The 13,537-nt window shown below is 37.5% G+C and overlaps 1 protein-coding gene across 1 annotated transcript; it reads right to left on the reverse strand.

Annotated features, from left to right (window-relative positions):
• On the reverse strand, positions 1 to 3,967 carry LOC129249102 (armadillo repeat-containing protein gudu). The gene is made up of 5 exons (XM_054888735.1): positions 2,994 to 3,967; positions 2,705 to 2,927; positions 715 to 1,528; positions 434 to 648; positions 1 to 340 (listed from the first exon to the last, which is right to left on the reverse strand). Exons 1-5 carry the CDS (start codon positions 3,797 to 3,799, stop codon positions 197 to 199), a joined length of 2,202 nt encoding a protein of 733 aa, XP_054744710.1. The 5' UTR covers positions 3,800 to 3,967; the 3' UTR covers positions 1 to 196.
• Between the last annotated feature and the right edge of the window lie 9,570 nt (positions 3,968 to 13,537).

Here is a 13,537-nt window from a genome sequence, read left to right on the forward strand (position 1 = left end):
TTTGTGCTAAGTCAATGCCATTTATTGCAGTGCACAAGAAGCTATTGGACAAAAATACATTTTCGCGCACAAAAGTCCAGGTCAAGTAATAAATAAGAAAAAATATAGGCAAATGTGCGATTAGACACCAAGGCTTATGCCATGCGTCTGTTGTAAATCGACAGTTTTCAACAGCAACAGTAGCATCGAGGTACAATTAATACTCCTCATCGATTTTCAGCAGATATTCCTCGGCACGCAAAGCCAATTCGCGTATATTGCGCAGGCAACCGGCAGCAGCCAGTTGTGTTTCTTTGTTAGTGGAACCGACACACTCCAGCAAGAAGGGCACCACGCCACTCTGAAAATGAAAAAAAGTAATAAAATAATAAAAACTCCACACACACACACATACACACATCTTAAACCGAGTCCTGTATGCAGCATCACTCACCTGGTGCATAATGATGCAATTTTGCGGATCCGTAGACAAATTCTCCAGCGCCATGGCGGTAGTGCGATGTACAGCTGGATTGTTGCTGGTCAAATAGCTAACGATCGGTGTGACAGTGCGCAAGAGTCCCAGCTCCTGTGTATTATTGCCGAATGTAGCACAGCTTGCTATGGCGGCGGCCAAGTTTTCACGCAGCATATCCTCATTGGTATTGACTGCGACGAAAATAATTTTTACGACCTATTGGTTTTGTTACTTATTTTTCAAATATTCATACGCACCCAAATCAGCCAGCTTGTAGATCACTTTGAGATCCGTTAAAATCGCCAAATTAGTAGTATCCCTCGCAATTGTTGCTATAGCGGCACAAACTGCCGACAACACCTGCGTATCGGGGGACTTAAGCAAGTCCACAACCAGTTCCATAGCGCCCACCAAGCTTCTCACCAACTCTCCAGACTCACGCGCATTACGCACACACGGACAGATGGCATAGGCCGCGTATGCCTGTACTTGTGTATCGGTGTTCTTCAATAACGACCACGTCAGACGCACCGCATCCAAATCCTCTAGTATACGCATACTATCAAGATCCTCAGCACATTCCTTCAACGCCTTAGCCAAGTTAACCAAAAGCGGTGGATGCGAGGAATTTAGTAGTGAAACCAACGCTGGCAAACCACCAGCGGCACGCAAAACTTCGCGATTATTTTGGAAACGCACACATTCCGCAATGGCGCCAACCACATTCGTAATCACATCGTCTGAATCATCGTTCAGCAGTGGTACAAGATGATTAATGAGACGTAATGAGTCGAGTTTCTTGACATTTGCATCCGAGACGGCGCACATCCAAATGGCGCCTGCGGCGCCAATCATCAACTTTTTGTTATCACGCACATTTTTGTCTTTGATTATGGCGACAAGCGGTTCCAAACCGCCAGCGGAACGTACTAAATCACGTGTGGTCTGATCGAAGGCGCATTTGTAAATAGCGGTGCTGCCTTCGGTCTTCAAATCCAAACTATCCGATTGCAGATGCGTAACAATATCGGCGATCATGCCCTCGGTGGTGATGGCCAGTTGAAATTTGGGCTAAGTTAGAAAGTGATCCAAAGGAGATCTCAAAAGCAACGTGGTACTTAAATAGTGACTTAAGATGGTAGAGTAAAAGATTCTTTAAGATTCATACCTACGAAAGATGGCGTTCACGAGCGGATAGATAGGTTTCTTGTAGCAACCAAATACTTCACTTGGACTGTGGTTGCATAAGAAACTCGTGACTACCATAGTTTGACTAAATCAAGAAAATGCATATCTAGGAGAGTACGCGCTTTCGAAAATCACTTAAAAACATGCAGACTTATCCCTACATTTCCTCAAACTATCCCCATCTTTTCTGGCTTCATGCAGTCTCCAGAGAGGCTGTGCCTAAACTGTTCAAGTACTCGAAGAAATGATGCCCAAAAATCTAAAGTTTTTTTTTATAGGTCGCGACATTCGCAAATGATTCCTCCTCCGTACAGGTTTCACAGAAAATGTTTCGGCATCGATAATAAGGCCGAATTCGATAGCCGTGAACTTATAGTCACAGCCTCTCTACTCTACCCCGACGCCGTCTGCTTTTGTGCGCTATTCACAGTCTTCTAGACAACCTAAACCTTCTTCTTAAATGACGCCATAACCGTTTAAGCTATTTAAACCGAGTTTAACAAAAGGCGCCAGTTTTTTCTTTCTCGTGCTCACCGACGCCAGTTGGACACACCTAGTAAAGCCAAGTCCTTCTTCACCTGATCTTTCCCACGCAGACGACACCTTTCTCTTCTTCTACTACCATCAGCTGGTATCGCTTCGAATACTTTCAAAACCGGAGCGTTTAGATTTATTCGGACGACATGGCCAAGCCAACGAAGCCGCTGGATCTTTATTCATTGCGCTAAATCTATATGGTGGTAAAGCTCTTACGACTCATTGTTCCATCGCCAACGATACTCGCGTAAAGTTTAGAACCCTCTTAATTGCAGAGCATTTCAAGTATATATATAAGTCGGCGTGAGATCTCCTGAGTAGCACACTGAGCCGACGAGTGGTAAAAGCAGATTATTTAAGCAAGCCTAACTTAACTTAAGAAACATCCAAGCACTCAATTAGTAATATCCATACCTTCAGATTTTCTCTTATTAACTATGCAGTCCTGATCCTGAACCGCTGATTTTGTATATTTTTACCTGAAATTAAATGCGGCAGAATTTGTAATTTCTTTGTTTTTACCTGTGATGCGCATTCCTGTATGGTACCCATAATAGGTATAACCACATCCGTATGACAGGACTTGAGCAAGCGAGCCATCAATGGCACAATGCCACTTTTACGCATCAGCTCCTTATTGTGGCGAGAGAGAGAGAGCGACCAGAGTGCACGTGCCCCCGCGCGTGCCATATACAAACATTCCAGATCGCTTGCGTTTAGCTCCTCACGCGGAGTTTTCAGTATACTTGAAACAAACATAAGTTGTAATGAATGCAACTGTATGAGCGATTAAACTCTGCACTGCACTTACCGCAAATTCACATCTAACATATCGACCAACTTGGGTATGCCATTACAGGAGCGCACATATTTTCTAGCCAAACGTACCTTGCTCACATTAGCCAACGTTTCCGCAGCCATTGTCTTGAGATCGCGCGAGAGTGCACTCAAAATATCCACAATCAATGGTACGCCACCTAAATCGACGATTGTCTTACGTATATCAATATTTAGCGAGATCTCGGAGAGTACATAAAGCGCTCCCAAGCAACAGTGGGACTCAGTACATTCAAGTATGTTGACTAACACCTCCAAACCGCCAATATCATGTACGGCCATTTGATTGATTTGTGTGCGCAAATCATAGTCCCGGAGGCAGCAGAGTGAGACAATGGTAGCCGTTTGATTGCCCGCTTTAATGTACTTAATCAACTTCTGTATATTATAATAGTCAGCGGGTATTTCAGCAGCGCGCGCAATGTCCTTCCAACGTTCCTCCTCTTCCGTCGATGATTCGACCTCTGTCGAGTCGGAGTCTTGGGCGGCAATAGATTTATTGCTGCTATAGAAATGTTCCGGACAGCTGCCACACGTATCATGCACACGTCGGCGTGCTTCTTTTTTCTTCTTTTGCCGTTCCTCTTCCTTCAGTTTTTGCTGTCGCTGTTGTTCCTCCAACTCCGATTTATGTTGCCCTTCCTGCTGTTGTTGCTGGCTTAGCAGATTTTGTGTATGAACTTCTCTAAAATGTTTTTCCTTTTCCGGTGGGATTTCCACCATCTTGTCCTGTAGTGACTGGACGTTCACAAGTTCTTCATCCTCATCTGCATTGGCCATGTCGATATTGGTTTTATGAAGAAACGATTAAGCAAAAACCAATATAAAGTAAGAAATATATAAAATATGAATTTCCAATGCAAAGTTTTTGATTTGCTATGCTTAGTGCAGGAATTTCCAGCATAAAAAATCGTTGTATTACTTCGAGCTTGTCGGGTTGTCAAAGCGGTTGTTATTTATTTTACTTCGATTGGAGCGAATTCATGTTGCTGTGGAAACAGTGTGCGATATGAATAGTGAGCGGGTGAGTTGGAAGCGTAATTGGTATTAACTGTTTGTAGACAGAAGTTAGTTGGTATAATCACCAATTCACTAAAATGAATGCCCCCCCCCCAGAGTGTTTCTATTGCAGTCAGTAAAGTCTGACCAAGGAAGGAAGGACTACTCTATGCCGTGTTGTAATAGCACGCCGCAGGTGGCCAACAGTAAAAAAGGACGTTCATTTCAAGAATTTGCATGAAATTGAAATCATCACACCAGTCCCTGTCCCTAATTATTAAACCATTTACTAAATCAGCCATCACAGTCTCCACAGTAGGAAGGCCCTAAGAGTCTTCACTGGGGAAAGGTGAGTAATCGAATAGTAAGACTGTCCGTGATTGGCGCGTATCCCAGGTTTCAGCAGTGGAATCATTCTTCTCGCTGCCACTTTTCGGGGTCTACAATAGAGGTCATTTACAGGTTGAAAACTTTGCTGAACTAAATAGTTTGCTCCCGTTAAACTCGGCATGCATACATACACACATATACCATCGGGAAACGGGCCAGAACATGTCCGGAGATGTTACCAGCCAAGCCTGGAGTTGCACTTAAGGGGGTAGTATGGTATTTTTTTTTTTCATTTTTTTTTTTTTTTTTTTTAAATTATTCTATAACATCTTAAGATTATTGTGTGAAAGTTTGAAGTGCATTAGAGTAAAATTGACAAAGACACAAAGGATTAAGTATCTACTTCTCCAACCGGATTTCACGCTGCCGAAAATCTTTAAACTAGTTTTTCTCACACTTGCCTTTTTTACGGTCGGTGTCCACTGCAGATTCATATCTACTGCACCGATTCTTTTCAAATTTGGTTTTTTTGTTTCTTTACTTTATTCACGAGGTAATGACGTCGAGTTTTTTTTTTTTAAATTTTGTCATATTTTAAAACAACAAAGTTTTCAAGTTTTTTTTATGAAAAATCGGTGTTTTGACTTCAAAGCGCTTTAAAAAATTTAAAAAAAAAAAAAAAAAAATTCGACGTTGTTACCTGCGAAACTTTATTAGCTGATGAAATCAATTTGGTTTTTCGATTTTAGTTGATCCAGTAATGAGTTCTGAGGGACACCGCAATAAAACTTTTTTATGAGACGTCCGCGAAGATTCGCTGCCACCAACTCATTTCTTCATAAAAATCAATGAAAATTTCACACAATATTCTTTAAATATGACTTTATAATGAAGTAATTTTAAAATTTTGAATAAATCAACTGTGTCGACAAAAAAAATTTCGAAAAATATGCTTGTTTTACACCGAATTAACCATACTACCCCCTTAAAATACTTTTATTTTTTAATTTTTTTTATTCCATCGCATACCATTTCATTTTTATTTTTGATTTATTATTTTTTTTTTATTATTTCTTTTTTTCTCATTTCACTTTATTTAATTTTTTATCTCATTTTATTTTATTTTATTTTATTTTTGCTTTTTCGTATATTTTCTTTAATTTGTTTTTTTCTTAATTTTATTCTATTTGTTGGTTTTATTTTATTTTTTATATCAGGCCAGTCCATAAGCTCGTGCGTTAATTAAAGGTGGTTTTAAAATTAATAAAAAAAATGTTTAATGTATTTATTAATCAAAAATATATTTTCCTTCATTATTTACAATGTCTTCCCAACGTTTAGGCAAATTTTTAATTTCCTGCTCAAAAATTGTTTGTCTTTGGAACCAAAATATGCTTCGATATCTTCTTTTGAGGAGTAGTTCTTGTTACTCATGTGGGGTTGAAGTCCACGGAAAAGGAGATAATCACAAGGTGCAATATCCGAAGAGTATGGTGGATGCGGCATTACCTCCCATCCGAGGTCGTTCAGCTTGCCTAATGCTTTCCCTGCGGTATGAGGTCTTGCGTTGTCGTGCCGAAACAAAACTTTGCGTGTATTCACTAAAGGCGGTCGATTTTTTTTAAGTGCCTCATTCAGGTTTGATAGCTTAAAAATAAATAAATAATTGGCGCGTACACTTCTGTTAGGTGTTTGGTCGAGCTCCTCCTCCTATTTGTGGTGTGCGTCTTGGTGTTGTTCCACAAATGGAGGGGCCTACAGTTTCAAGCCGACTCCGAACGGCAGATATTTTTATGAGGAGCTTTTTCATGGCAGAAATACACTCGGAGGTTTGCCATTGCCTGCCGAGGGGCGACCGCTATTAGGAAAATGTTTTTATTAATTTTGCTTTCACCGAGATTCGAACCAACGACCTCTCTGTGAATTCCGAATGGTGATCACGCACCAACCCATTCGGCTACGGCGGCCGAATAATAATCAGCAGTTATCCTCTGGTTTGGTTCCAGAAGTTCATAATAAACAATACCGGCGATATTCCACCAAATAGACAGGAGAATCTTCTTCACCGCCATCTCTAGGGGTCGGTTCTGGTGTTTCATCTTTATCTAACCACTGGCGTTTGCGAACAGGATTATTGTAAAGGACCCATTCTTCATCACCAGTAACGATACGGTTAAAAAAACTTTCAATTTTCAAGCCATTGCAGCAGCTGAGAACACACATTCACTCTCTGCTGAAGGTTGGCGACGGAAAGTCTATGCGGAACCCATTTTCCCAGCTTTGAAACCTTTCCCAACTGAACCAGGTGCCTGTGAACTGTTCCATGCGTTCAATTTAACCTCTGAGCTATCATATCGACTGTCAAATTTGGCTCAGCTTCCACGAGTTCGAGCAAGGCGTCGGAGTTAAAGATTTCAGAACGACCAGCGCGCGGGGCATCCTCCACGTCGCAGTTACCACTTCGGAATTTTGAAAACCACTTTTGCGCAGTCCTTACACTCACGGTATCCTCTCCGTGAACAGTGTTTATTTCTGCAGCAGCAGTTGTTGCATTTTTTCCACTTTTATAAAAAAAGTACAAAATATGCCTCTTATACGCGTTCGCAGAATCCATTTTTTTTAACAACACGTACTTCTATCCGCGATTAAAATCACTTGTTGTATGCACAATATATCAAAGAAAATATAAATAGTTCCGTTATATTCCGCGAGAAATTTCTTGTATGCAAAAATCGTACAAAAGTGAAATTATGGGTAAAATACGCACGAACTTAAACTGGGTAACTTGCAAGAACCGGTACAAAGCTCGATCTCGAACCGGATAAGGCGCTGATACCCATGCCCATAGCCACTTGTAAATTACTTATAGACAGGGAAACCATCAAAAAGGTAAATACAATCTGGCAAAACCTCACAACATGCGAACTAAGCAGACAGACATGGCCGAACTGGAACAGCGGTCGATCGAAGATCTTGCTAAGATTCAACAGAGAATCTATAAGAAAAATGATAGGTGTTTTAACTGGTCATTGTTTAATAGGCAGCCACGCTAGAAGGTTAGGACTCCCTTACTTCGATTTCTGTAGAAGCTGTCTTAATACAGAAGAAGAGGAAACAGTCAGACACCTTTTATGTGAGTGTGAAAGCCTAGCTAGGAGAAGGCTGCGCACTCTCGATACAGCATTTCTAACCGATGTAGCGGACATAGCCCATCTAAAACTAACAAAGCTCTGCTCGTTTATTAAAGGAACCGGATGGTTTGAAAAGGAACACGTAGATTAAGGATAAGCTCCAGTGGTATCACAATGGACCTGCCGAAGGTCTAAGTGTGTCTTACGACAACCACCCTACCTACCTACCTACCTACCTAAACTGGGTAAAATACATACGAACTGACCTGATATTTTACTTTATCTCACTTCACTTCATTTTATTTCGTTTTCTTATTATATTATTATTTTTTATTTAATCTCATTCCTCATTTCTCATTGTGTATATTCCTCCAAGTCTTCATATTCCTCCAACCTTATTTCAATTTAATTTATTTTATTTAATTAATTTTTTTACTTCACCTTATTTACATATTTTCTTCTCTCATTTCATTTATTTTTTATTTTTATTTTATTTAATTTTGTTTGATATTTATTATTTATTTTGTGCTTGTTTATTTTTTTTTGTCTCATTTTATTTTAAGTTTTTTATTTAATTTCAATACATTTTTTCACATTTTTTCACTTTTTTTTATTTTTCTTATTTTAATTCATCTCATTTTAATTATTGAATTTAAATTTATTTATTTTATATTATTTTATTTTATTTAACCTTTTAATTTTTACGTATATATATTTATTTTATTCTATTTTCAATTCAATTTCAATTTGATTTTTTTTTTTATTTTTTATTTTATTTTTTATTTTTACATTATCCCACTTCATTTTATTCCATTTTGTTTTATTTCATTTTTTACTATATTACGAGGGGTGCCTTTTATATGTCGGGATTAGAGAACAAAAACAAATTTTAATCATCGAAAATCACTTTATTGTTTTTCAAAATATTCTCCATGAAGATCTATACACTTTTGCATGCGTTTCAACCAATTGTCGAATCACTTTTGCCACTCTGAATGAGGGACCTCCAAAACATGCATTCTGAATGCCGCAACCGCTTCTTCAGGTGTCGAAAAACGTTGAACTCTCAGTTTGTTTTTTACGTACGGGAATAAAAAGAAGTCATTCGGTGCCAAGTCAGGACTATACGGCGGATGACCCATTAATTTGATGTTTTGGGTGCTCAAAAATCCAGTTGTTTGAGCCGATGTGTGAGAGCTCGCATTGTCCTGGTGAAGAGTGATCCGTCTTTGGCGATTGGTTTTCCTAATTTCTTGGAAGAGAACTGGCAAACAAATAGTTGTGTACCACTCAGAATTTACTGTTCTGCGTTGTTCTAGTGGTACGGTTGCGATATGTCCAGTTTTTCCGAAAAACAGGCGACCATTTGCTTGGAAGTGCTTCGTGCGCGAACAACTTTTGTTGGATTTGGCTCATCTTGAAACACACATACAGTCGACTGCTGTTTACTTTCGGGCTTATACGCGTAAATCCATGATTCATAGCCTGTCACGATGTCATAGACGTGTTTCGGAGCCCCGCGGCCGTATTTTTTGAGCATTTCCTTCGACCAATCGACACGAGCCTTTTTTTGAGCGATTGACAAATTGTGTGGGATCCAACGCGAAAAAATTTTTTTGACAGTCAAATGTTTATGCAATATTGAATGTATGCTGGTCCCACTAATGCCTAAGATTGTCTCAATCTCACGATAGGTCACATGACGATCTTGCAATATCAGTTCGCGCACAGCATCAATGGTTTTCGGAACAACAACTGATTTTGGACGACCTTCACGAAATTCGTCTTGGAGTGAACTACGACCACGATTCAATTCACCATACCATCGATAAACGCTGGTCCTTGATGGAGCTTCATCGCCAAAAAATGAATTAAGTTCATCCATGCAATGTTGCTGAGTTAATCCACGTCAAAAGTTGTAAAAAATAATAGCACGAAAATGCTCACGATTTAATTCCATTTTTGGACCGAGATGAATCTTTTAAGTATGGTATTTCAAAACGTTCTGAGTACGTAAAAGCCAAAAAATATCAAACTTTGCGATACAGCTGTCAGTTGCCAGATTGCAACACCAGGGTTTGCCAAATCCCGAAATATAAAAGGCACCCCTCGTACTTACTTTTTAATCTCATAATCGAAGACAGTGCTCATAAACTTTTACCAAAACTACTTTTCACCTACAATGTCAATCTTATTAAAGATTTCAGAAACGAATCTTTAAGAAAGAGGCATCCTAAAATTACGTCGGTTGTAGCCAAATGTTTGAGCTTGCAAAGAAGACTTAAACTGCCGGGTACCATTCGCTACCGCACAGCTGAAACGCAACCTCCATGGACGATACGCAATATTCCATTTGCTATTAACACGCTGCAGAGACCAAAAGAACATACAGCGAAGGAGATTTACAAAACACTGTTTACATCCGGAAAAGAAAAATACTCCAAACAGGGATGGAATTTTATATTTACAGATGGATCAAAAACCCAAACCTCAAAATCTTTTGCCGTCACAAAGGAAAACGGGGACACGATCAAACATGGTTTTTTGCATCCAATATGCTCTGCTTTTACAGCAGAAACAGCGGCATTGTTAGAAACCTCCATTTATGCCAAACAAATTAAAGGCAAAATAATTATATGCACAGACAGTCAAGCATGCTCAAGCATGCATCAATGCCATCGGTTGTCCAACACACGATCAAACTCATATAAATACAATTACAAATATTCTCATAAGCTATCCAAACAAAATTAAGCTAATGTGGGTTCCAGGGCATTCGGGGATTACCGGCAATGAAAACGCTGATGCCGCAGCTAGAAGCGTTTCTAATCTACCGTCAATGCTTCATAAATGCTACTCTAAAAGTGACATCCTCCTAGAGATTACAAAACAACGGCGCATTTATCTGTTAGATAACTGGAAAAACTACCAACACCACTACGCTTTCTTAAATCCATCTAAATCAAAGATATCGCTTCCTTCCGATCTGCCATTAAAAGTTCTCAAACCGTACTCGCGCCTACGCCTGGGCCACACTATTCTCACACATGCACACCTCCTCCAACGTACGCTGCCAGCCGATTGCCCCTTTTGTGACGAACCGCAACCTTAGATCACATTCTACAATCTTGTCGAAATCTACACACACCTCCAGACAACAATTCTGGACTTTCGCACTGGATTTTCTTAAAGAGCCATCTGCAAGTAATATACTGACTGTCTATAAATTTCTAAAAGCCAACGACTTGTTAATTTTATTTAGTTATAAGCATTTAAATATGATAATTACTTAACGTTAGACCCTATTTAAAGTACATTTACATTTTTTGTTATCAGACAGCCGATGGCCCATACTGCTAGTGCTGCTGCCTTCTTATATTTGTATAACTTGTTATTATACAAATTTAATAATAATAATAACTAGCGTACCCTCGCCCGCTTCGCTAGACGATAAATTCAATGATTTGCTGAAAGAGAATAAAATTAGTACGAAACAAAGCAAATTCTTTGATACAATTTCATTCGAACTTTATTGTAACACTTTTTGGTAGACAACGTTTTTGGTTTTTTCATCTTTCGCGTGAATAATGACGATGGTTTGCCAACTCGTGAGCAAGCTACATACAATTGTCCATGAGAAAAAATTGGGTATTCTAAATTAATACCGCACATTTGTAGAGACTGTCCTTGCGCCTTATTAATTCTCATAGCGAAGGCAAGGCGAATAGGGAACCGGAATCAGTGGAATTCAGGGTATCAAAATGTCTTCTCCTTTGTACTTCCCTTTCAAAATTGTTGCTTCGATAACGTTACCCATTAGCTTCTTCACAGCGAGTCTGGTACCTTTGCAAAGTCGGGGCACATTACTATTGCGCAGCATAATAATCGGTGCTCCAATTTTTAATCGTAAATTATGAGGTGGTAAGCCTGGCAAATCGAGTGAGTTTAAGAATTCAGTTGGATAATTTACGACCTCATCTTGATCAGTAATAGTGTCCATTGACTTATACGCAACTATGCCACCAGGTATTTGATCTAAAATAGCTGAATTTATATCATTGACGTCCTTATTTTTCCCAGCTAAAATTGCTCTTTCGCTGAGTCAATCATGGTTTTTGTAATGTTGAACTATGTTTGGAAATACACTCTGTATCAATGCCTCTTTAGACTGTGCAAAAGTGCAGAAATTGTTAGGCAATGTTATCATTCCTGTTGTTTTTGAAAAAAGGTTTATTTTTTTTGGTTAAAAAGAGTTTTTTGAAGTTTTGAAAAACACTTCGCTCTAACAAATTTCTTCTCAGTTAATTGCTGAAAATTAAATATTTTGAAAAAACTATTTTTTTTAATTTACGTTTTTGAGAAAATTTTGTTCTTGAAAAAATTTCATACTTTTGTAAAAGTTTAAATTGATTTGTTAAAAAAGATTTTTTTCCGCTTTGAAAAACACCCCCTCGAAAAAATGTATTCTCTATTAATAGTGGAATATGAAATGCTTTGAAAACACCATTTTTTTTTTAAATTTTGTTTGGTTTTCAGAAAATTTTGTTTTGAAAAAATTTCAGACCCTTGAAAAAGTTTTATTTTATTTTATTTGTTTAAAAGTTTTGAAATTTTTTTTTTGTAATTTTAGAAAAACACCTCTTCTTTCGAAATTTTTTTATTTTACTTTATTTCTTCAAAATTTTTGAAACCAATTTTTTTTATAATTTTCGAAAAACACCCCTTTGAAAAAATGTTTTCTATGTGTCATAGTGGTATTCCATTAACTTTTAGGATTATAGTCAAATACTTACAAATATCTACGCTTTCACAAATAGCAACAATAAACAAATTTCCTCAAAACCAAAAAATTTACTTTTTTTTCTAAAAAAATTCTAAACAAACAACGTAATAAATTTAGAATTTTGTGTTCACGAAAAAACAGTATTGTTTTTATTGTATTAACTGAAAACCAAAATGTTGCAAAAAATCAAAACAAAACTAAATTATTTTTTTGTGTTCATTTGGTCCATATGTTCCATAAAAAGTTGATATGGTAAATAATATGCAGGGTCTGATACACGCAAATTTCCATTGCCCATTATAGTGACAAAATTATCGATCACCAATTCCAACAGGATTTCAAAATCAGAGTTGGAATGAGTTGTTGTGTGGTGTACTTCTGAAAAAATGAGAAATAAACAAAATAAATCTAAAAATGCGAATTCTAACTTTATCTTGTGTATGTTCTTATTACCTTTGAATTTTTCCAATGAAGCACCATTCATTTTAAATTTTCCAAGAATTTTTTTTATCATTTCGCGTTTCTTTCCTTTTTCATTCGATTCCAACATTTGTTCATAGCCGAAAACATCGTTTGCAAACGCATTCATTTCCATATAGAATTGGTCAAAGAAAGCATTGCTCAATTGAATTGAAACATTATTTTCATAAATACTTAGGACCTTAACTAATGCACCTTGGTACATACCTAACGCAGATAATCATCGCGACCTTGACATCGATACTATTGATGAAACAATACAAAACGCTAGCAGAAGACATATAAATAGGCTATTAACGCATACAAATCCTATGATGAGAAGACTACCAAATAAAGAAAAATCTACCCAAAGTCGGCTTAACCGTCAAACACCAACAGATCTTGCAAAATCCTTGTAATCAATTGTCAACTAATCGTATATGTCATTGTTTGTTAACCACTTGTTTTTAAATAATGTGTATATATTTCTTCTAAATGAGCTTGGGGGCATTGGCCCTTCAATATCACTCTCATTCCATCTTTTTGTAAATCAAATTACTTATTGTCTAACGACAGGTGTAATATTTTATGGAAGAAATAAAAAAAAAATTTTTCATTCGAATCATTTGAAATTTCTGTATACAATAACGAAAAATTCAAAAAAAGTTGTACACATAAAATGAATGTCGATTCGAAACTTACTTTAATCTAAGAATCGAGCAAGTTTTGTTTTGTACAATATTTTAATTTTTTCTTTTTTTTATATGAAGAAAATATTTAAAAGAAATTAATGTTTGCTAAAAACCTTCCCCTAGT

Source organism: Anastrepha obliqua, chromosome 5 (assembly GCF_027943255.1).
Source record: "Anastrepha obliqua isolate idAnaObli1 chromosome 5, idAnaObli1_1.0, whole genome shotgun sequence".
Classification (NCBI taxonomy): Eukaryota; Metazoa; Arthropoda; class Insecta; order Diptera; family Tephritidae; genus Anastrepha; species Anastrepha obliqua.

What these genes read in the sequence shown, in the direction of transcription:
- LOC129249102 (XM_054888735.1), bottom strand. Translation starts at nt 3,799, where the DNA reads ATGGCCAATGCAGATGAGGATGAAGAACTTGTGAACGTCCAGTCACTA. An exon ending in TACAGGAATGCGCATCACAG is followed by an intron (nt 1,529 to 2,704) that starts GTAAAAACAAAG and finishes TTTCTAACTTAG; the next exon opens with CCCAAATTTCAACTGGCCAT. An exon ending in CTACAAGCTGGCTGATTTGG is followed by an intron (nt 649 to 714) that starts GTGCGTATGAAT and finishes TTTTCGTCGCAG; the next exon opens with TCAATACCAATGAGGATATG.